Source organism: Centrocercus urophasianus, unplaced genomic scaffold, assembly GCF_019232065.1.
Source record: "Centrocercus urophasianus isolate 14NV4802_14NV808 unplaced genomic scaffold, USGS_Curo_1.0 seq_25, whole genome shotgun sequence".
NCBI classification, from domain to species: Eukaryota; Metazoa; Chordata; class Aves; order Galliformes; family Phasianidae; genus Centrocercus; species Centrocercus urophasianus.
In genome coordinates, this window is record NW_024884811.1 from 2,850,208 (window position 1) to 2,874,428 (window position 24,221).

The 24,221-nt window shown below is 38.8% G+C and overlaps 1 protein-coding gene across 3 annotated transcripts in view; it reads right to left on the reverse strand.

Moving 5' to 3' along the window:
- Nucleotides 1-24,221, reverse strand: part of FAM169A (family with sequence similarity 169 member A) — a 36,174-nt gene that overhangs the window by 11,616 nt on the left and 337 nt on the right. For 2 of the 3 annotated variants that reach the window (XM_042825920.1, XM_042825921.1), the window contains exons 2-6: nt 8,267-8,404; nt 6,815-6,914; nt 5,639-5,724; nt 3,590-3,761; nt 1,923-2,102 (exon numbers count right to left, since the gene is read on the reverse strand). In XM_042825920.1, coding sequence (XP_042681854.1) covers nt 1,923-2,102; nt 3,590-3,761; nt 5,639-5,724; nt 6,815-6,914; nt 8,267-8,401 — 673 coding nt within the window. In that variant the 5' untranslated portion in view covers nt 8,402-8,404. Of the gene's footprint in view, nt 1-1,922; nt 2,103-3,589; nt 3,762-5,638; nt 5,725-6,814; nt 6,915-8,266; nt 8,405-11,450; nt 11,514-24,221 lie in introns of all 3 variants that reach the window. The other variant, XM_042825922.1, reaches the window with a different exon arrangement.

The window sequence follows — 24,221 nt, forward strand, 5'->3', positions numbered from 1 at the left end:
TAGAAACAGTATATACTCATTCTTACCTCCAGTTTTGAGGTTTATGTGAAGTAAGTTAATTTGCAGTCTTCCATCAGACACAAATCATCACAGAAAGAACTGCTTGACAAAACAGCATAGTCTAAACAAACATAATTTCCTTGCTTTCTGTTACTATCATCAGCTGAAAATAAAATTTGAAGGGCTTTTTCCCCCCTTCTTCTCAAAGCACCCTCTTCTGAGTTTTATAATTTATTTTCTCACTGTCCCTGCTAATGACAAGTTTCTCTGGGCAGCTTGTTCCAGTGCCTCACCACCCTCTGAGTAAAAAATTTCTTCCTTACATCTAACTTGTGTCTATTCCCTTTCAGTAGAAAGTAAACACTACCGTGCCTGTACAGGTCCTTGTAAAAAGTCTCTATCCATCTGTTTCATAAGCCCCTCTTAAGTTTTGAAAGGCTGCAATTAGGTCTCCTCTGTGCCTTCCCCTTCTCCAGGCTGAACAAGCCTCCCTCAGCCTTTTTTTGCAGGCCCTTATCTGAATCCATTGTAACAAGTGTAATGTTCTTCTGATGCTAGGCATGCCTCTTTTAATGCACATCTCTGCCTCCTGTTGGCTTCCTGAACTACAAGTGTACCCACCAAGCTCATGTGTTGTGCTACTACACATTCACCAGCACTCTCAAATCCTTCTTCACAGAACTACTCTCAATCCATTCACCACCTACCCTTTTTTCATCTTTGGGATTGTCCAGACACAGATGGAGCCATGCTGAACTTCATGAAGCCGTACACGTACCATCTCAGGAGTGTCAAGTCCCTCTGGACAGCATCTATTTCCTCTAGCCTATCAACTGCACCACTCAGCTTGGCATCATCCAAAATCTTGCAGAGGGTGCACTCAATCCCACTGTTTATGTCATTATGGATATTAAACAGTACTGGTCCCAGCACTAACCCCAGAGAGGCATCTTGGTCTCCACATGGAAACTGAGTTGTGGAATGCAATTACTTGAATACAGCCATAAATCCAACTCCTTAACCAATGAATAATCCAACCAAATCTCTCTCTCCAATTTAGAGACAAGGACCTTGCAGGGGACCATGTGAAATGCCTTTACAAAAGTTAAGAAAAGTGGTATCAGCTGTTCTTCTCTTACCCACCAACACAATCACTCCATGACTGCTCCGACAGGGAAACGGATTAGCCGTTAAATTATATTCAGTAAAATTTGTTGGCCAAACCTAGCAGGAGAAAAAAAAATTCTCCAGCCAGATCCAACAGCAAAAAGCAGTAGTTAGAGAAGCAGAAAGTTTCCAGAGGCTAAGTAGGAAGGCTAGATGAAAATGTTAACAGAAATAAGCAAAATAAGCCTGGCAGATATACAGAAAATAAGACAAGCCCTGAGAAAATGGACAAAGGAAAAACTTCCCTGAATAGTCCCAAGCAACACTGTTTCCTGAATGTGTTTCTTAGGGACATCAATGAAAAAGCCAGAAGTGGTTTCCTTGCACATTTTTTTTTCTTTGCGCATTTAAGTTAAACAGCCTAGTATGCTCATCTGACAGGACAACCTGAGAAAGAATGAATTAAATGACCTTGTGAAACTTTCAAGCAAGTACAAAAAAGATGGTACAAAGAAGATACATATAGGGAGATCATACCCAGAACAACTTAGCCCACTGTGGAAGGAATACAGCTGTAATCTGCATAGCTGCGGCATAAAGTCAACAGAAATCCAGTAATTTAACCTCACACAGAGGATTAAACTCTAATCAGAAAATACTCTGCAATATTTTACAAATCAGGATTTTCAGCCTTCAATGAAGAGCAGAACATTCCACACAAACTGAGCATGTGGCCATAAATACACAGCTTGAATGCAATCATGTGATGTGAAGAAAGCACAAAGAAGATCAGAATAATAAATCAAAGGACTTGCCTTTGTACATGAAAGATGACAGTGGATACCGTAGACCAAGAGTGGCCTCAGTAAAAGATTCCACAAAGTCTTCTAACATCATGAGCCCCAGGTCTTTCCCACGACACTTCTTTCTTACAAACATTGTGTCCAGCACTGGTAGCTGGTAACAGTGAGTATGGTATGGGCTTAAAGCAGCTCCTGAATTAATAGAAACAAAAAATATCCGTAATTATTTCAGTAGATTTTTAGAGTATTTTTAGAGTATCTAGATAAGGACTTAAAGACCTCATTTTGCCAGTCACTGTGAACCACATCAAAAGCAAGAAAAAAAACAAACAAGCAGAAAACAAAAATGAAAAACCACAACCCTTTCTTCTAATAAGGAAAGAGAGAGAACCAGAGAAGCATATAGTTGCCTATAAGATATACTTGAGACTAACAAACGTGCTTCATTTTAAAAATGAGGACAGATAGTTCTATCAGTCAGATGCCCTCTGGCAAACTTGTCAAGCTCCAATACTCTTTCCTAACCACCTGTATCTAAAGATCTCCACATGGGCTCCTCACTTGGAAAGTACAACATAGAATCAAATGTAGGTAAAATACTGGTAACACCTAGAAAAATTAGCTTTCTTTGCTGACTTGGCTCAAACTAAGTGGCAGAGAATCATAAGTATAGTAAAACAATACCACATGTACAACTATTCCCTTTCTAGCCTCAAAGTACTATTTTAACTTTCACCTTGATAAGGTGAAAATAAAAAGCACAGCAATGCAAATATCATTTTGTGACCATCACACAACAGCAATTTTGACATTAAGAAGATCCCAAGACGTACACCAATTACACAATGCTTCATTTCTTTAAGACAAACAAAAAAAATATATCAGAGAAAGGTAACAGACAGTCAAAATAAATTAGCTGGTTGTTTTCCTGTGTTTCATGCTGTACCAGAAATGTCAATATGTCAACTCAGACAGTTTAATACAGTATTTGCAAACTGCTAGAAATACAGTATGAATGTCAGATGGAGGAATTAATCTATTTAATCACCAAATGTTATTTCCGAAAAATTCAAAAACATAGTGAAGTCTAAATCAACTAGAAATAAATTCTAATTTTTAGAAAAACAGGAAAAACTACATGGAAATCCATAATATAAATGACATAAACCTGTAGCTGAACTGTAGACTCTGAAGCAATACACATGTAGAAAGAAGAAAATACCTTTCTTACCATCAAGCATAGCTGAATCTCATGTCTGTGAGCAAAGCTTTTATGCTGCAATGCTATAAAACATTTAAGTGATTGTAGAATAGGAAGCCACTTTCAGATAAATGAATTTTCAGGTTTCTTTTTTCTTAACCCAGTATCACATTTCAAACAATCCTAGATGTATAGTCCAAAAGTAAGTACTCTACAAAGAACATAAATCTCTCAAATATACCTCTCAAATACACAAATATTCTATGGCTTTCAATGTATTTTGTAGAACACGAAAAAAAAAATTAAAAATTAACTAAGAGCGACTAGCAAGAAATTTTAACTGCAATCTGGCTTTTCTTGACTTCAGGAGAACACCAACTCACTAGACCTGCAAGGCTCCTAAGGCTATTTTTCCAAATAACCTCCTTATCTCCATTCCCCATTTTCCCCTAGATCCCACAGTTCATAAGTGTTTTACCTGCAGGTTTAACAGAATAGAACCCAACAGCCTCTCCTTTTCTCCACATGATCTTAGCATAGTCATCACTGCTGTGACAAAGGAATGGGGTCTCGTTTCTCTCCATTTCATTTTTGCGATAGATAATTCGATTCAGAACATACAGAACTACCCTCTCCCCCACAGAATTCACCTAAAGAAATACAGAATAACATTTCAGAAGAGTGATCAATTCAGGTGATACACAGCAGATTTTTTATTCTTCAAACTTGCCAGCTAACAAATCTGTAAATGGAGTGAAGACAAGCAGTAAGAGCTCCTAGGTTTGAGAGCTTGGATGTACTTCCATGCCATAGCAAGTTAAGTATAAAGCACTACCACAGACCGAGTATCTTGCACAACAAGTCAATCCCAATCCATTGTCAATGTCAGTGTCAATCCCAATCCAGTGGATAAAAGCTGAGAGAAATACCAGGGTGTGTGTGAGATGGGGAACATTTTAACTGAAAACTGTTGTCGCCACAATAGCATTATGGCAGGCTCAGATTTCCCAGGCTAGCAGGTAACTGAAATCCTGAGGTGGCATGACAAAACATGCTGGGTAGCAGGATTTAGCACACTCAATCACTGCTGACACAAGTGGTAGGCAACCGGGTGCAATGCAGTGGAAAAACCAGTTGCAGCATTTTCTGTGGGACAAAACAAGAAATTCGATTCCCTTTTCTCATCCCACAGGGTTTCTCTCACAAAAGTGATTTAAATTTACTATTATCCTAACCACTGTAAAGGAAGAACGAACTGTGTTCCCTTCCCAGTGCCTAAAGCTTCAGCTATCCCACCTCTAGAGATTCAGCTTTTCTTGTTGCACACCATCCTACACTTATGGAGAACACAGAAAACAGTGCAACATACCAAATTTTTCTAGAGTAAATCTAATACAAGATCCAAAAACTGCCCAAATTCCACCTGCAGGTAAAAATGAAGTTCCTGGAAAGACAGAGGTTTCCAGTTTCAGGAAAAAAAAAATCTGTATAACTATGATACACAAGTCAGTAGTCTTGACAAAGTTCAATGAACAAAAAAAGCAGATACCAAACAACTTGTGTTCCCAAACCCCATGTGTTGCCTACTGCAAAACACTAGCTCCAATGCTTCTCTATCAAACAGGTTCCTTTCAATATTTTACTTTACCAGTTTCCCAGTAAGACTGATATGTATTCCTATAACACAGTGCACCACAGTAAGATGTTCCAGTATAACCAAATACACTGCATTCTGAAGAGTAAGGAAAAAACATTTCATAGAATCATAGGTGTTGGAAGGGATCTCTGGAGACTATCTAATCCAACACAGGAAAGCATCCAGGTGGGTACTGAATATCTGCAGAGAAAGCGATTTCACAAACTCCATGGGCAGCCTGTTCCAGTGCTCTATCACCCTCAAAGTGAAGAATTTATTTTGCCCATTGCCTCTTTTCAGTGCTCTGCAGCAACAGGACAAGAATCTGATACCATTCATTTGGGTCCAGTACTTCAGATATTTTTAAAAGTATTTAAAGTCACCTCTCAGTCTTCTCCAGGCTGAATGCATCCAGGTCTCTCAGCCTATCCTCATATGGGAGATCCTTCAGGCTCCTAATCATCTTTGTAGTGCTCCATTGGACTCTTTCTATGTAATTTTTCTTTTTTTTAAACTGGAGAGCCCAGAACTGGATATAGTACTCCAGATGCTGTCTTGATAGCACAGAGTAGAGAAAGGAAGTTCACCTCCCTCAGCCTACTGGCCACACTCTTTATAACGCATTCCACTTAATGATGTCCTAGCACCACTATCATGGAAATACCCTGCATACGTACTTAATGCACTGAAGTGCTCTGTAAGCACTTTCACTAGAAAATTCTCTTCCCACTAGTGCCTACTTCTTTCTCCCTTGTTTTCTTACGTAAGATAGCTAACTCATTTCTGAATAGAGTAAAAGAGTGTATTATCTCAGACAGTAGTCAGTTGCCATCACATTACATTATGTTGAAGGATAGAAACAAGTGCTAGGTAAACACCATAGAACTTTACCTGCTGAAGCCCCTCTCTAGAAGAAACAGATGTTCTCAAAATGTCATCAATCGACCACCACTGGTAAGCAAGAAACAGGGCTACAGCTTGAGAGAGTCAACAGGGAAAAAAATGTTAGTGATTCTTATCATTCCAAAAGAAGATATTCATTATAGCTGTCAAACAATCAGGAATACCACTATAGTAATCAAAGTAAACATCTACTACTTGGCACTAGATTAAATGCAACTTTCACTACTTTAGCACAACATTCCTGGTGTGACACATCCCCCTCGTCCCTATCCCTTACGCAACTGTCCCATTAAAATCTTGCTTTAAAAACAAAAGCAGTAAAATTAGATGCAAATTTTGTACACTGTAACATACAGAAACTGCTTTTCAGACATAAATGCTGTCCTTCACCACTGTACTCTATTACCTCTTTTCATCACAATCTTGGCCTGCCAAGGAGTATAGTGTGTGCCCATACTTTATTTCTGGGTTGTGAATGGATATAGATACTGAATGGATATAGATACTGAATGGATAGATACTGTTCTAGAGAGTCACATGAATGTAAGAAGGCCAAATGATTAGTGTTTAGGAAGAGTTTGCTCTACTAGCATTTATGGCACACTTGGATATCATATACCTAGTATTATATGGAGGACTGTAAGGGAGAAAAGGGAAAAAAAAACACAAGGAAAAGTGAGGAAAAAAAAATACATATATTTATATATCAGTGAGATGCCATCTTAGCCAAACTACGTCAGGAACTAAAGGTAAAAACAAATTCACAAATGGTACTGATTAATCACTTCTAATCAAAAGATTCTAAGTTCATCAGCAAATTAATGGATTTATGAATACTCAACAAATTATTTGGAGAGGTGATGTGTAAATCCAACTAATCAAGAGACACATATTGTACTTTGATTCAGATGAGTATTGTGTTATTATGCTACACATACTGTGTATTCAACAAGTCCAGCCTTACTCTAATTAGCAGGCAAAGTTCAATCACTTGTGTACATGAATTCACAACAACAAGAATAGTATAGGAACAAGTAGGCAGTAAACAACTAATACAGAAGTCGCAAAGTTATAAGCTATGCTAGTGTGGAATAAGCAAGGGGCTGGTTACATGTATTCATCACAGAAAAAGAAACAACACGGATTAGAATCTTAAAATGAAACCTGTGAGAGAGTCCTCTGGTGCAAACAAAGCAAGAACTTTGTGTGTCTGCTCTCCACCATAAAGAGGAACAAAGCCCACAGTTGACAAGCTAATAGGAATCTGAAACAAGAGAGCACAATACTTCAATAGACTCTTACTAATACAACATTAGTAAAATATACGGAGAATGGTTTAGCAAGATTAATGCTGAAAACCAAGTGCTTAATGGCTAATTATAAAAGAGAAGCATCAGATCCCAGCCATCACTTCAGACATTCTTCCTAGAAAGATTACATCACAAAAAGCTCAAACTCAAGTTCTGCAGATTCAGCCACAGTAATTTATACTGTTACAGCTCTTTGCTGATTGCAGCTTACTATGCACAACTGCAGTAAAGGGTCTTTATCTGCTCCAGCTATGTAAGCTCCCAAAGCCAACAGAAGAACAAAGCAGGCAGGTAGGCACAAAAACAATCTGGCACAGCTGAACTGCTGTTTGTTAACATGAGCCCTGATGTACCAAGGTAGAAAGGCTTGATTCAAAAGCATCTTCTTCACTAAAATTGCACACCTTTAGGAATCTCAGGTTTGCCTGCTTGATTTTCCCCTCAGCAACAGCATAAGAATGGTCAAATAAATCAATCTTAGGGGAGCTGATACCTTTTTGAAAATGCGTTTTGCTATTTAAATTCACGTTTTCAGTATTTTGTTAACAAAGACTAGACAGAAGTTAATGCTGTGTTAAATAGACTTTCTTTTCTAGAAAACAATTTGAAAAGGATTATAATATGCTGTATCACTAACCATGACATTAACACAAATACAGCACCTGCAGAAATACATGAAAGTACCCAAGACTGCAACTGCAATGGAGCCTTCAGCATTAACCTTTTAATCTTATACAGAATCCTCTCAGCAATCTCATCTTTCATTAAAGCTAGCTACATGCTGCTGTTTTTATTGGTACTACTAGAAATGTTCATCTAAATAGAATCAACATCATTCAAGGGTTAAGTGTTTAAAATACAAAATGACATAGTCAGCCTCTGCCAGAATTCCTAACAACTGCAGTGAACATTTTTCATAAAAAGAAAATAATCACTTCTGAAATCAGTGACATTTGTTAATCAAAAATTGAATTCTGCAATGAAGATCACTGGAAGAGATGCCACGAAGATCACTGGAAGAGATGCAGACTGAGGCATTTAGTTTCAGTAAATCATGAACCCTTTAACTATCCATATAGATACATTGCCTAGAATCAGTAAATATTAACACCCAGATTTATTGCAATTACAGAATAAAACAAATAGAAATTTAGATATTTCTAAATAGATATTTAGAAAAAACGATGCTTAAATATCAAAATATACTGTTGATATAATTCAACAGTTATAAGACAGGTATTTTTAAGTATTTTAAATCCACAGGTGTATCAAGAGAACCAGGACAAAGTTATTTGCTCATTCTTACTTTGCTGTGGTCTGACAGGGATAAGAACTCAGGCTGATTTGGATCCCCGCAACGAAGTTCAGACAAGTAGTCCTCTGCAGAGCTCTCCAAGTCTTCATGAGTGTAGCCATTCAACATATCCACAGGGAATGCCATTATCTTGGAAAAAAAAAAAAAAAAGAAAGAAAACCTATCACTGGAGATAGTTTGAGGGAAACAATGCATAGTCTATTACTCATAGCTATGAAAAATTAAAAACTAAGATAGATATATAATCTCCTTGGCTGCTGTCTGAAGAGACTGTTCAAATCAAGCACCGAGCATGACTTAACCTTGGCTATACAGTTTAGTTTTCCAAACAAGTACAGCCTAGGGCAATAAAGACAGTGATGTCTTCAAAAACAAACTTAGTTTTGCCTCTTCTTCCTCACCCCTACTCCTCTCCACAGTACTTATGTGTCATTTCAACGGCACAAAGTATAACCATATCTTTCACATTCAAGCCAGAGGGGAGAAAAGATTCCGGCATGTTAATTAGGATGGTGCCTATTAACATCCAGTCGGTGAAGAGTTCATGAGCCCAAACAGCGCTCAATAAGCGGAAGAGGAAGGCTTCAGTCTGTGTGTATGGGACAAGCAGGCAGAAATGTGACAAGTCCATTCTTTAATTCTGAGGTGTGTCATTCACCTCAAGACTCACTTCTCACCAGGCCTCCTTCACACCTATCACTTCTGACTTGAAATTCAAGACAACAGAATCTAAACATCAGAGAAACTTACCAATATCTTCAACACTTGCTGGCTAGCTTGTGCCAGCCAGCATCTCCCTCCAACACTTCTGTTAGCACCTCCTTTCACATCAGCACTTACGAGAAGTCCTTCCCAACTCTTTGTTATACCCTTCAGTGCAAGTAACTCCAGCTGCAAGCCACATGCCACTCTGCACCTCCTGCAAAAGCAGTGCATGGATGGACGGCCCAGCCGCTATCAGGAGACAGGACAGAGCCATGGGCAGAGCTGCACTGTTGTCTTCCTCCTAACCTATGTTACTGAAGCCACAGAACAACACAGCAACAAGTGTCCAGATGGTTTCAAAGTAAGCAGCTCAAAAATAACAAGAGGAAGAAGCAGCTGATTTACTTTGGAGAGCTCGCATTTAATTATCTGAAGAAGTTGATTTGTTATGCAGAACTTCCCTACATAACTGGCCGCCCAGACCGGCTAGCAGCTGGCTATTTCCAGAATATTTCAACTGCGAACAGGATATGTTACAAGCTAGTTAAAAATCAGAGCCCCCCAACAGACTAACAGGACATTTCAGGGAGGTGACAAGGTAAGAACTAAAGCACTGACACCACAGGAGCAAGATCTCCTTGAATACTCTTCAAGATCTTGTTGAAGTAATTTCAGATTGAAATGAATGTGAACACCTGAAAAACACTGAATTTTCCTCTTTTAAAGTCTTTCCAGGTCTACACAACTATACACAGACCCACCAGGAGCTCCTTTCATGTTAGAGCTCAAACTCCCTGAACTACAAACTAGCACCAGTTCATGGGTTTAATCTCTTCTGGAGGAACCATTCATCAAGTGATCTTCTCAGGGCTAGCAGATACAAACACACCAACAATGTTTTAACACACATTTTAAACTCACAATTTACACCCAGCTGGAAGCCAGGCACCAGCAGCATTCCCCAAGAGCTCAATTCCAGGGCCTGTTCCATTCCACATTTCTGTCAGTGATTTGGGTGCAGGAGAGTGCACCCTCAGCAAGTTTGCTGACTGACACTGAACTGGGGTGGGCTTTGCTTCACTAGAGGTATGAGGGGCCTTGCAGACAGCTCCCCCACACTAAGTGCATTAACAAAGCACAGACAGATTGTCAAAAGAGAGAATTCTCCAGCTATACTTCGCGTTGGCGCAACCTCATACTTACATTGTATGACAAAAAGGATGTTAATGCATCCATCAAATCAGAGTCCCTGAGGCACTGCTAGAACAACAGACCTCATTCAGAAGTTGTGGCCACTGCACTGGTGTACAGTCCCAAGCAGGAACTGTTGAGCTTTGAAGAATATATAATGCTGCATCAGTCTGAGTTAATGTTAGCCTTTCAATATGCCAGATGAATAGGTATGAAATGTGCTTAGGTTAGCCAATATGTTGCTAGAAGATTTTTGTGTGACTCCTCTGTGGGTAGTAAGTCCTGCAGCTGTGAAGCCTCTCATAGCTGCTGCAGAATTAACCATCAAAATGCATTTTGGGAAACTTGAAGCATCCAGGAGGGAACATAGCTGGCAACAGGGCAGGAAGGCACATCCTGTAAGGAGGCTGAGGACACTCGTGTTGCCTAGCCTGGGGAAGAGGAGGCTGAGAGGACCTCAGTGCTCCCTGCAGCTCCGTGAGGAGGGGAAGCAGCAGTGGTGCCAGACTCTCCTCCTGGGAATTGACAGTAGACTGGGAATAGCACAGAGCTGCCAGGGGAGAGTCAGGCTGGGCACTGGGAAACATTTCTGTGCCATGAGAATGGTCAGACATTAGAACAGGCTTCATGGATAAGCGGCTGATTTCTGTGCTTGTCAGTACTCAAGAGACATTGGACAATGCCCTCAGTAATGTGTTTGACCTTCAAGGTAGTTCTGAAGTGGTCGGGCAGCTGGACTCAGTCCTTGGAGGGCCCTTCTAACTGAACTGTTTTATCCTAATTTTCTCAGTCATGGTCAAGTGCCAGAGGCAGTCAGACAGACTTAACTGCCTCACTTTGAAGCCTCTTCCTAGCTTTCAGTTCCTTCCACAGTAAGCTCTGGATCCATTTCACTGACGTTGAACTCCTAACTGGAGTTCCATATCAGAAGCATTGCTCATCTCAGCTGCTCTTCTTACAAATTCCTATACTAGGTACACTTATCTCCCAATTGATGGGTGAGACACTGCAGCTCTGTACATCTTAAATGGCTGATGGTCAGGAAGAGTGAATGAAAGCTTATAATCAAGTCTGTTCAGGACAAAACTGCACTAACGGTGTTATTTCGTAACATCAAGAAACAAAGTCAAACAGCTTTCACCAAACACCTAACAAATTTAGAACCCTTAGTAAGTGTACCATCTTGATAGAGACACACTGCAATAGCTACAGTCTGAACAGGACGTCACGTGAGGTTTGAGACTGTCACTGCTTCCACAGTAGGATGAAGATTTATCACCTGGTTGGCTGCAACAGCACAACACTCCTGCTGCTTTGCTGGAAAAAAATGGAAATTCTCTGTCTGCAGGCAGAAAGAAAAGAAGAATTATTAAAAAAAATCATTAAACTGCTTAGATAAACCTAAGAATAACAGATGAGTGAGCCGAGTTTTTGCTTTTATATGACAAAGAAACATTTGAGTTACAAGTTAAAACTGAAAGCCTCTAGGTAAAAATTCCTGAAATGTTTCATAATAAAGTAGTGTGTGTCCAAAAGGAAAAAACATGTAGTTAGAAGTTTAGTAATCATCTGAATTATGGTCCTGACATCACTTAGAAAATTAAAGCAACAATCATATCTTTGCTTATTAAAAAAAGAGGCCAAAAACTGCTTTCCACTAAATAATAAATTCAATGAATTATTTTGAGAGTAATTTTACGATCTTCCTACTCAGCTGTTTGGATTATTTTCTATTTTTGTATAGTTCATTAATTACATCTTCACCCAAAATAACTGTATTAATAACTTTTTCATCCTATACCATTTCAAGAGACAAGAATGTAGGTCAGTTTTCAAGAGTGAACCGTCACAGAGAACTCAACATTCCTGCTTAATAATCACTTACTATTTGCATCATGAAACAGATTAAACATGTAAAGTCACAATTTTTTTTTTTTTTTGGTATTACTTCTGCCTTATGGTTGGTAAGGTCTAAAATATTTCACAACATATCAATTCACTAGATTCCTGAATAAATCATTAACTATATAGTTACAAAACCATACTGAAAGCACTGAAGAACTGGTAAATGATTGCCCCATGCTAATCTACAGAAGATCATACAAAAGTGGTCTAACAATCCGAAATGCAAGCATCTGCATTTTGAAAGGCAAACTAACCTAACAAAAACAAAGTAAATGACTATCAATAGTAATAAACCAAAAAACTCCCCAAATTAAACCACAATTGCATTGTTAGGATCTTTAAAAAAATACAAGGTACAGATGGGTCCATAAAGACTCTCAAGCAAAGTGTGAAAGAGAAAGAGGAAGGAAAGCTGTTCTGTTTTTCCTGAAAAGAGCATCATGCGTTTTTCTATACTGCAGCAGGAACAGCACAGGTCTCAGCCATGAAGTCCACCATATCCTTTTTTGTTGCTCTAAGCCTCCACGCGTAGCATTACTGTAAAACTGTCAGGTCAAATCCTTATCATATGCTGCGGGATCATGCTCTGCTCATGAGGTGCCACTCCAATTGGCCAGCCAACAATCAGGCTGACTGCACACACACGATGCAGCCTCAAGCAACCAAACTCATCACAACCATTTGTATTAAATAAATACCAGAAAGAAAGAGGAGGATTTTTTTTTCCAAATGAGGCAAGTTATTCTTTTAACGTTAACTGAAAGAAAATAAACCTTAAACTCTTCATAACCATATATTTTCACATAATGGCATTAAAGACTGTACATAATAAGCAAACACAAGCAATATTTGCTTTAATTTGGAATTTTATCACATTTCCTTTTCTCAGCACTACACAAGTTACTACATGAGAAATGGCATGTCCTTTTTGGGAACATCTGCAGCAACAAAGGATAATAGATCAATTCAACAAACAATAAAACCACATTTAACAGGATGAGTAAAGCACATTCCTGTGCAATTGAGGTAGTTCTTAGCTCACAAAATCTTCATTAGTGTAAGCATTAAGATTGAATTCTTTTTTCTTCTAGATAGAGAGTAAGCAGGTAGCCTTGCAAGCTGATTTAAACGTCAGTTACAGCTGCAGTACCAGTGCCATCTTAGAAGCATATGAAGATGAAGGAAGACAAAGGACAGAGGCTCAGACCACACAGCTTCCAGCCCATATCAGGATTTCAGCAGACTCTGGAAATCAAGGGATGCAGTCATCCCACTCTAGATCTTCAGTAGTGAATGCCATTATATGACAAAAATAAGAAGCCAAAAAGCTATACTGTTCCTTGCAGCTATTTAACAGAGCACAAATACAGTTTAAAACCTACTTCGTGTGCCTTTGTCTTAGTGGTACTGAAGTCCAAGTGGTCAGGCAGCTAGCCAAGGCTTTAGAGGAATGAGGATAAATTTACAGCTCTGGCAGACTTAATGCAAGTGAAGACATATTACCTGATCTGCATCAGCTCCTCACCTACGAAGTTGTATTAATCAGTACCTCAGAAAGATCAGAGTGAGAATACTTCACCAAGACCATGAGATACTCCAATAGAACTTTACTAGAAGTATGCTTGAACGATACAACTTAAAATCAACAATCCACTAGCAAGCTTTCAACATAAAACAACTGACCACAGATGCATAAAATTAAATTAACTGCTGCATAACTTATCAATCTTCAGACCTGAATTTGTATTTAAAAATGGTAAATTTGTTCTTCTTTAAATTAGAATTTGAAACTAGCACCACACACATCATGCTGCTCGAGCTATGATCAGCAGAACATTTTTGCTAAACCAGGGCAACTTCTCCAACCACAGCCAATGTACACGTATGCAGTGGGTTCACTCCTGTAACAAAGTTCTGGCCTACTCTGACAAAAAGTGAACTTCAGTGCAGCCTGTTAAAGTATTTAGACTATCAGTAGAGTACTGCATCACAGAACTGCTCAAGGACTCTTGTACACCTCTCATTAACACTGATACAGAAGCCCATCTACATGCTGCACCGGCAGCAGTGTGAGAAGAAACTTAAATTACAGACTAAATCTCCCAGTGCAGCTTCTGTCACTCCAGAAAAAAAACAAGACATGGGATTGTGCAAGTCCCGAGTCTGCTCCAGCACCAGAGCTGATGATGCACTAAGCTGACAATCCCCTTCTCAATCGCAGCAGCATTTCTGTTTTGCTATGTTTCCCATCTTGCTACGTTCAATTGCTAGGTCAATGAAAGTGGAAGACACATAAAAGTTGAAATAACAATAAAAAGCAATTAAAAAGAAGTAGTGTATTTAATTTTCCAGCTTACAGTAAAAAAACAAAAAACATAACACACGATTCCTACCACTAAAATAATAAAAACTGTTTAGTTCTACTATCACACTGTTCTATTAACAAACACATTCCACAGCTGTTTTTTCTTGCTTAGACTATCAGCTGTAACATACACAAAATCTTCCCATCACTTCTGCTTCTTTTTTGTTCCGAATTACCTACTTCAAAGATGAATGGGGAGGTGTTTGTAATGTATTGTGCATTTGGACTTTTCACTCATTTCTATCCCAACAGAGTCTGAAAAGATTAGCTTAAAAGGTTATTCATCCTTTTGTAATATAAAAACCTAAATTTTAAACTCGCGCTAAGGTACTCTCCATACAGATTTAAATATCAATTATCTGTCTTGCTTATTACTAACTCTGTGGTTTGAAATACATAGGGAATGTCTGTACAACAACCAATTTAGGTTACTAACCTAACAGCTTTCATATTTTATATTTATTTCTAATCCTTAAAACTGTTCGTTTTAATTTGCAATGTAACAAAGACTGAAGCAAGAAGACAACATTTCAGGGAAGAGATGTTGCTTTTTAAGCAACAGAATATAAATTAGGATTTCTTGGAAAAAAAAATATCTTACAGGCTTGAGGAATTAACAATATGCTACTTGATCTGCCACACTGAACAGACAACTTCAACCCTGCCCACTCAATAGCCACAAATTTGAAGGGAGGTTTTCTTGGATTTTAATTCCAGAAGTTTGCTTTTGTATATTCCTTAAGTATGTTTCCAAACATCATCTGCATCATACTAATAATGCATATAAATATCATTTCCTGCTGCACGGGTTTTGTTCAAATTCTTAGAGAAAACTGTCCTGTCAATTTTAAATACAAGTTCTTGCCAGCTCAGATAAATTTGCCCTGGCTTGGAGAGGTTTGTTTTTTTAAGTAGAAGGAAAAATATTTTCATCTACCTCATTTATTTTGATAGGAAACCGGAGTAAACTCTAAATAACAACCTCCCAAAGTTACAAAGACCCAACCAACAACAACAAAACCTTATGGAAGCACAGGACAGTGATTTAAAAACTGCTGTCAACATTCATTGAGCACTCTGGATTACTGTGTCAACCACAAAATCCATAATCTGCTGGAAGCAGCTTATGCAGCTCTGGTTTTCTATCACAGAGAAATGAAAGCAGTTCATTTAAATGTAAATACAATCAGTCTTTGCCATCCATTAATTAGCCACCATAATTTAATTTACTTGCATAGCATAGAACTATGAGATCTACACGAAGGATCTATTCCCCAGTTCTGCTATAAAATGACTTCAGTTGAGGTAAGCAAGAACTATGGCTGAAAGGTTTATTTGTCTGGGTTCATACAATATCTTGTGGAATTAAATGCTGACTAAGGAAGAAAAAGAGGTCTTTCACATTTATAAGTACTGGCATATGGCCTGTTTTTCCTTTAAAAGAAAGTGGAAAGTACATTAATTTCTGTACAATGCAATCTTTTTTTTTTTTTTTTTTTTTTTTTTTAAACATGTCATGAAACATGTAATGAAAATATATATTAAAAAAAAAACAAACAACATGTAATGAAAATATTAAAATCTGGTAGCTACAGAAGACTAAACTGTTGCCAAAATCTAATTCTGCAGAACCAGATAAAAATATATAACAAGTAAAATATATACACAGTAAAATATACACACAATATTAAGAAGTGCCTTTAATTAAATGAGAGTTTCTCTTACAGTAAACACGACTCCTGAGGTCAGCTTCAAATGAAACATGAAAACAGGAAAAATAGGAAATAATGAAAATAGGACGGGGATCTTACCAGTTGTCAAAAATAACACCACAGGACAGAATTAGGAGACTCGGTTATGCAACTACACTCTAAAACCCACCACAGCTAGGAAAGGTTCTTAAGCAGACACTTGATTAAGCACCAGACTGACACTGTTGATGTTTTCCTCAAGTGATTAAAATTAGGCATTAGGTTATGTAGCATATTCAGTCAAAGACTAAGTGCTTCAGTATACAAAATACTAACCTGTTATTTACATTCTCCTGAACATTTAATGAGATCATCACTTGGTTTCTTGAAGAGCATTTTATTCAGTACAGAGTCTGCAGAAATTGATACACAAAAGTATTTTTCTGGCACACTTTCCTAACTATGTTCAAATTCTATGTTTGAGTCAACTTCAAAGAGTCACAACTAATAAAGCTGAAGTTTCTTACAGAAATCTTTCATGCATTTCTTTTCCACCTCTCAGATTTGAAATATATACAAGCACACACAGAATTAAATCAATTCCAGTTTCACTTGGAGATCATTAATATCAGTAAGACAGAACAGTGGGGCTAAGCAGGATTTTTACTTCCTGGATCCTCATCTCTTGGACATGCAACTGATCCCATGCCCTCATGTTCAGCACTCATTCTTCTCTGTAGCTTCTTCTCCACGATACAAATCTGCATAGTGTTTTCAAAAAAATAACACCACACAAAATTGCTCACAACCCACCTTTCCAGTCACTCCTCTTTCTCTCTTCCATTCCTCAGCATTTTCAAGTTGCTGTTCTTCAGTTCTCTAGCTCCTCTCTCAGCTCTGATTTTATGTCTGCACTTTATACAACACAGCTTCTGTTTTTAAAGAACAGCCTTCCTACAGCTCATCACTTGTAAACCAACAGCCTGCCTTCCTCTGGGAGGCAGCCAGCTGCACTGATCTTGCACTGCTCACCTCTCACAACCTCACGTCCCTCGGCACTCCTTCTGCTTCTCCAGGTACCTCTTTCAAAAGACGTGCCTCTGTATATTAAGTGAAAAATCTTCCTTCTCTATATTTTTTTCAGTTTTATTTGCCTCTTACTATCAGAAGATAACCTCCTACTCCCATGTTGTGCCCACGTATCTTGCTAACTTGTCATATTCTAACATCCCTCCATTTTTTGAAGTGCCATCCAAAATTCATGAAGAAAACACTCAAAATCTAATGAGGTGTTGAAAAGCCAACATTCCTCTATTCCTCATGATATATACCAGGTGAGTTTATAAATCAACTGTGTGCTCTCAGGGTTCAAGTTCTACCTTTAAACAGTAAAGATACAATACACAGACATACATGTTCAATCTCCTCCAAGAACTCCCTGATACATGCCAATTTCCTTGCACACGCAACTGCATCTAAGGTGGTCTAAGACCACCTGCTTCACCCCCTCAATTTCTCCTTCAGCTTCATCACAGAGACTTTTGGCCAACCTTCAGCTGGTTTTCCCCAATTTATCATATTTCCATTGCTTGTTATGTCACAATGAGCAACTTTCTATCTTGATGCACTATAACCCAAAACAATGTATGTGAAATCCAAGGAAAAAGTCCTTGCACCTGGGCATGCAATGATAAAAATAGTCTACTGTGACTCCAGTATTCCTGAAAAGCAGGACAAAAACAAAGCTGCCCACACACCAAGCAAAGCTAAACTGGAAAGTTTTAGAACTAGCATTCACTGATGCCTTTTGCTAAACTAAAACACTGGTCCTTAAACTAGTATACTAATCCCTATTGCTAAACCAGCCCTTCTGATATAGGCTATATCATATACAGAGATGAGATCAATGAAGCAAAAACTCTTCTCTTGATCACACTTAGAAAAAGCACCAAATACAGTTAGACAGCTGATGGGCTTCTAAACCCAACATAACTAATCTAGTGGTGAGAATGGTACTGCAGAAACACTATGTATGCATTTGTTTTTATTTTGAAAACTTTGAGTTGTGTTGTCCTCTTCTCTGTCCCAGACGCAGGGGCAGTTGACAAAGCCATGCAGATTAGGTCAGCCTCATGTTATTCAGTCTGAGTTACTGCTCATCAGCTAAACAACAGCAACTCTCCCTATAGGTGCTTTGGGAATATTCCAGATGAAAACTCAAACATGACGGTGACTGTAGCTATGTTCATCAACTCCTCCATAAGAGGAAGAATTAAAACTGCCTGAGCAACTACTATGCCATGAAGTCTAAAGATGCTGTCACTTTCAGCAGAAAAAGCCACAGGAAATGCAAATGGTAAGTGGTATTCCACCTCCTGCTTTTTTTTTTTTTTTTTTTTTTTTTTAATTGTATGTGAGTAGAACAGAGCTTCCCTCTCCCAACCCATTTTAAAAGTCGTTTGGAAGAAGAGTGCTATAACTGAGAGAGCAGTATTTACCTTGTTTTTCTTGTGTGATCCAAATGAAAATATAGTAGAAAAGGGTCAGTAAAAACATGGGAATGTCCCGCAATTCCAGGATGTGAGACAGGTAAATCTGATACAAAGGGCTGTAACTATATGTTCTTATCAGTCAACCCTATAACTTTCTCACAGATCAAGGTGGAATTGAGGCTTTTCATAGTTTGAGTATACAGTCACATGGCCCATTTACTATAAAATTGAGGACCATAATTCTGGAAATTGGCACTGCAGTAAGTACAACACATTTGGAACACTAAGAACTTAAACCTTAATTTACCTTAAGACCTTTGATTTACTCTATTTCCAGAAAGGAAATAAGCAGATATCTCTAACCATTATTACTACTACCTCCAGAAGGTGACAGACAGCTAAAAATATGGTGTTGGATAAGAATGAATTCTGAAATTCACCTACTTCTTGCAGTGTGTTCTACAGCAGCCAGTGCTTTCAGCTGTACGTAGATGTTCGCCTTGTCAATGCAGAACAAAATAATGAACTTCACTTACTAAAATCACATGGGATTAAAGAAAACCAGAAGACAAAGACGACTAGAAAGACAAAGTAAATAAAGCTATTTCAGAGAAAGATAGCATGAAATTCAGGTGACATGAACATTACAAACATTAAGAATAACATTTTAAGCTAGTAATCAGGACTTTCAGCCTCGGACATGCCAAGAAGACATTTCTGAATGTCAGGTTGATGCCAGTCATTTTATGAAGAGATATGTCAAGTTACCATCACAGGCCATGGACAATATGCTAGCAAATACAATAATGGCAGGCATAAGCTCTTTCATATAACCCTGGAAAAGAGAACCCACGCTTCATCACCTGTACAAAGACGACACAGATAGACTATCCCAACTCTAATCCAGCTCACAGCTGGATTTGTTGGTATGTTTGCTTTCACTGTACCTTCCAACATCTTCAAAAGGATGGAAAAATGGCATATACAAATTAAAAATAGAAGTAAACTTTGTCCTCTGAAAAAGAATCATTCAAAAAACAAACACATTAATATCATTGTGATTAAGAAGCTAGCAAACAGTCAGACATCATCAATGCTGTTCCAGCTAGAAGTAAAAATGAGTAAGGTGCAGTATTTCTTGTTTATGTAAAAGTCCTACTTCCAGAATAAAGGAAAACTAAAACATCAAAAGAGTATTATTCCATTGCTCAAAACTCTCAGGAATCTGTTTAGACATCAGCTCTTCTCTAAGCCTTCCAATGGGCCCAAACAAATGATCAGCAGCTCAGGGCACAGTCTTACCCACTTCTCCCTACTGTCCATACCTATTGCTATCAAGACCAATATTTAGCAAACTCCTCACCACATAGTTCAAATTCCTACGCATTTGTTTGCCTTTGCTTCCAGCAGTCTCATACCTGCAGCTGGTTCATTTTGATTCCTCACAACTGCCTCTGTATAACCATTCCTGAATCAGTTCAGCCTGGTACAGCTGTAATATCAAATATTTGTTAACATGAATTCACTAGCTACTGGTGAACAAGTTACTACAAGACTGAAGGTCTACACCTGACAATGTCAGCAAGGATGTCTGTAATACAGAAAGGAATGCACACAGCCTCCTCCCTCGTGCCATCCTGTCCTTATCTCCATCATCAACCGTTCTTCCATCAAACATACTTCCAAGAACATAACATGCTCCCGGGAACATACCGCATTTCCCATTTCTCACAATAATATGTGCCACATTACTAAGTCATACCTCTCAGTACCAAAGCTATCCTGTTCTGGATGTACTTGAATTTTTGAAAGAATGACTTAGGCTTTTATCTGCAAATCAAAACTAGTAACTGTTTCTCCGCTAGAGATACAGATACTACCTCTTTTTATAGCTCAGGTGCATTATGAACACAGATAAGTTAATCATCACTAAGCAGCCTGCGCTGCAGTGCAATAACATTTCTGCTGTTACTGGTTTTCCTGACAGCCCCAGCAATTTAATTATTATCCATCCACAAATCATTTAAGCTTGCTGGAACAAATTTTGATGGTTAATTCTGCAGCAGCTATGAGAGGCTTCACAGCTGCAGGACTTACTACCCGCAGAAGAGTCACACAAAAATCTTCTAGCAACGTATTGGCTAACCTAAGCACATTTCATACCTATCCATCTGGCATATTGAAAGGATAACATTAACTCAGGCTGATGCAGTGTTATATATTCTTCAAAGTACATCAACAGTCCCTGCTTGGGACTGGCCAATGCAGTGGCCACACATTCTGAATAAGGTCTGTTGTTCTACCAGTGCCCCAGGGACTCTGATTTGATGGACACTGCATCCTTCCTGATTATTCTTCCTCTACAGCGATTCCACAGAATTAAGAAGCTTTTTAACTATCCTTACATGTTTTGATGAAGCCTACAAGGAAGAGTAACTGAATCATCTCAGCCCCTAAAGGACGTCTAACCGTAAGGAGCAGGGTGAGGCACTGACAACATGTATATCCCCTAATCTACAGTGATAACAACAAAATCATGATACATTATTTTACTATGAAAATCAAATACAGGACCAAGAGAAAAAATTAAAAACCTAAATGCTACTCTGAATAGCTGCACAACAACAGTTTACTACACAATTCAGAAAAAAATCTGATCTTTTTAGATTTGCAACTCAAGGAATTGATTAAATACATGGAGATATATCATGTAGATACATCATTTAGAACACAGGACTTTCCAGTTAACTTTGAAAAAACAAAAGAGATATGTTAGCTCTGATAATTCTTATTAAGTTTTAGTGAAATTTTAGGGAAGTTTTGAAAACTTGCTACTTTTTTTGAGGAAAAAGTTTTACATATTTTAGGAGCAATTTCAAAGAGTTCTCAAAATCACAGGCTCAATGAACACCAGCTAAATTTATACTGACTAAATAAATACAAGCTGTCACATTCCATTGACTTAGCTACCTGCTTTCCCCTCACAAAAAAAAAAAAAAAAAGCCAGCAGTAGCAAAAAAGAACAAAAAACAAACACAAATATCTGTTAGGATGACAGCTTACAGCTCTCAAGGCAACACATACTTTTTTTAAAAAATGCAGTAGAGAAAACAATATTAAAGCAGGCTTTTGCACTCAGGATTGCTTAGTCTATACAGGAAGCACTAGAAACAGAAGCTTGGGAGGAAAGTTGAAGTTTATTAGATTTAATTAAAAAAAAGTACCCAGTATTCATTGAATGATACAATTCAGAGATATTGATAAGCCTTGTACCTAAGAACATACGTAAAGGGCTGTTCTACTCTGATGAGCTTTTCTACTGCTACAGAATTTCATATAAACGTTTATTTTCTCGCATTTAAAATAAGAAACAAAAACACTATTGAACATCAACCTAAAGAACTCCAACTACCTTGTACTGGTTAAGATTCTGATCTCTAATAGCTACGTATTACAATTATTTAAACTGGTTTGCATGAAAAAGATGTCTGTGCAAGTAATGAAGGTAAAGCTTCCCTTTTAAGTTGTGTCACCTTAGCAAAACCAGTAGACACTTAAATAAAATGTTTAATTAATGAAGAGACATTACATTGATGTGCGCATGAATGAAATTAGGAATATTTTCTTACAAATCATTTGTCTGAGTACTGCCCCACTGTAAAGGAGTGATGAAACACACAATGATACACTCCAAAAATGTGGTACTGTGTTTCCTGACATGCACTGCTGTAGAGATCTCAATGGAAAAAAATACAGTAGCATCCATCTTTCACATCAGTAACACTGACACTGAAACATTCACTTCCAAACATGGCAGATGCTAACTAAGACCAGATTGGAGAAAGAAGGATAGGAAAGCAACTGAAATACACATCTCAGTATCCCAACAGACTTCTTTTGTTTGTAAAATGGTGTTGAAATAAGAGATAGAACACCTGAACTTAAAATGTGCAAGCTTAAACCTCACACAGAAAAGCACAGACAGAACATAGGTCAGAGGACAGAGAGAAATAGGTGCCCCAATGAAACACTTGCTTATTGATCATTCTTAAGACAAGAAGTGAGAAATTATCAATGTTAAGTCTTTCACGTTTCAATTGAAGTGCTGGTGTGTTTAAGGAATCAGACAGAAGATGCATGAAGTTCCCATAGAGAAGAGTTTGAAGGAGAGGAGTGACCACATTCACTCATCTGAAGCAGCCTCCTGCAGGACTTCCAGCAGCAACACAGCACCAAATTTATTACCCTGAGCATTATGACACTATGCTAACTCTTCTTAAAAACTGTCATGTTACACACAAGAACAGGTCCAATAATGCTGCCCAGTACCCACAAATAATCATAACAAGCAGAAAAAAATTCTTTTTCTCACTTGTGCACACATACACACGCACAATAGGATGAGATGGAATGTCTTCACATTGCACCAGGGGACGTTCGGGTTGGTTACTGGGAAACATTTCTGCCCAGAAAGAATGCCACAGGCTGCCTAGGGAAATGGTGGAGTCATTGACCCTGGAGGTGTTCAAGAAGCATGGAGATGTGGCACTGAGGGATGTGGGTAGTAGGTACGGTGGGGATGTGCTAGTGGTTAGACAAGGTGATCTTAGTGGTCTTTCCCAACCTCAATGATTCCATGAATGTGGAACCAAGCATCACTGGACTCTAACTCCAAATGACAGGCAGGCGTTTTGAATTACTCATTTTTAATAACACAAACAACACAGCCGATGGCACCCAAAGATGACTCTTATTTTGTTCTCTAACTAGAATATCAGCTCAGATATAAAACCAGAGGGTTGATGCATTTTGTTTTCCATTAATGGACATAAAACCCAGTGCTTTAACCCAAGCTCCCAGAATAACCCACTTTCTCAGGCCAGATTTAACCCTCCATAAATAGGATGGCAATGCTATACCAAACATCTTGGGCAGGATGCTTCCCCTTGTTCTACAATGGAAGAATTGACTCTACCTTAAAATAAAATGCTTAACCCTACATATCACGTGTATGAAAAGGGAAGGGAGAGCATGCATGTGCATCCAGGCTGGATGTGGCTCTGGGCAGCCTGGTCTGATGGTTGGTGACCTTGCACATAGCAGGGGGGTTGGAACTAGATGATCATTGTGGTCCTTTTCAACCCGGGCCATTCTACAAGTCTATCCCCATACACAATTCAAACAGACACAGCCATCTTTGTGGAAGGCATCTGTTGTAACACAGTCATTTTTACTTCCAAACACAGGCACGCAACGTACCCGCAGACAGCAGAGCTCACATACATACGTGCCTAAATATGCAAACAGCAGCGGTACAATAGACGCCTTCCACAAAAGATGGCTGGCTCTACACCACGCAGACCGGCCCGGGCCAGAAGAAACGGTGCCGCTTCCCTCAAAACTCGCCCAGAACTTGGCAGCGGGCGGCTCGCCCTTCGCGGGGCTCAGCCCGGCCGAGACGAGGGGCATCCGGTCCGAACGAAGGGAGAGCCCGGCGGAGCCGCCCCCGCCCCCATCCCGGGCCTCAGCCCCCCCACCACGGTCCTGGAAGGCGGCCGGGTCCGGGCGCTGCCCGCTGGGAGCGGCGGACACCTGGA